The sequence below is a fragment of the Trypanosoma theileri genome, assembly GCF_002087225.1.
Source record: "Trypanosoma theileri isolate Edinburgh chromosome Unknown TM35_Tth_7_V1, whole genome shotgun sequence".
NCBI classification, from domain to species: domain Eukaryota; phylum Euglenozoa; class Kinetoplastea; order Trypanosomatida; family Trypanosomatidae; genus Trypanosoma; species Trypanosoma theileri.
Window position 1 is genome coordinate 376,671 of NW_021639849.1, and position 715 is coordinate 377,385.

The following is a 715-nucleotide window of genomic DNA, read 5'->3' on the forward strand; positions in this document are numbered from 1 at the left end:
AAAAAAAAAAAAAAAAAAAAAAATGGATCAGATCGGCAAATTGAGGTGAAAAAAAATGAAATGAGGTGAAAATAGTGTTATATATATATATATATATATATATAACTCATATTGAAGAAGTAAGAGTGTAAAAAAAGATGAAAAAGAGACTTCTATTCAACTCATCATTTTTTTTATTCCTCTTTTTTTTTCCGTTTTCCATATCTTCTTTACACTTTTCTTTAACTTGTTTCACACGGTTAACAAGACAAATTGAGAAAGTACACACAAAAAAAAAAAAAAAAACGGGGGCCACAGAAATACGGGCCGTGTATCCCCCGAGGTTGTCTAACAGCTTGCCCGCACTGTACACTATTGGACTTGTATCATATTCGGATATATTTTATTCCATTCCATTTTCTTTTTCTTTCTCTTCATATTGATTATAACTATATGTACACATCTTTTCACAATCCAAAGGACAGGGACAAGGGCGAACGCCAACCCAACAAAAGAAGGAACTACAAAAGGCATCACATGCCATTCCCCACAAACTCGGAGAATCGCTCGTCAGGCATTATTTTCCGCAGGAGACCACGCGGCTTCCACCACAACAAGTTCCGCACCCGCACGTGCCGCAACTACGCGATGGGCCTCCCCTGCCCCTTCGGCGAGAACTGCGCCTTCTCGCACGGCGACGCCGAGCCGCAGGCCGCGCGGGTGGAGGAGGGCGAAA

General features: G+C 41.1%; 1 protein-coding gene across 1 annotated transcript; it reads left to right on the forward strand.

Annotated features, from left to right (window-relative positions):
• Positions 1 to 432: 432 nt before the first annotated feature.
• Positions 433 to 714, forward strand: TM35_000072790 (uncharacterized protein; the record flags this gene model as incomplete). Its single annotated transcript, XM_029023725.1, has 1 exon — positions 433 to 714. A coding segment is annotated over one exon (282 nt), but the record flags the coding sequence as incomplete, so codon positions are not given.
• Between the last annotated feature and the right edge of the window lies 1 nt (position 715).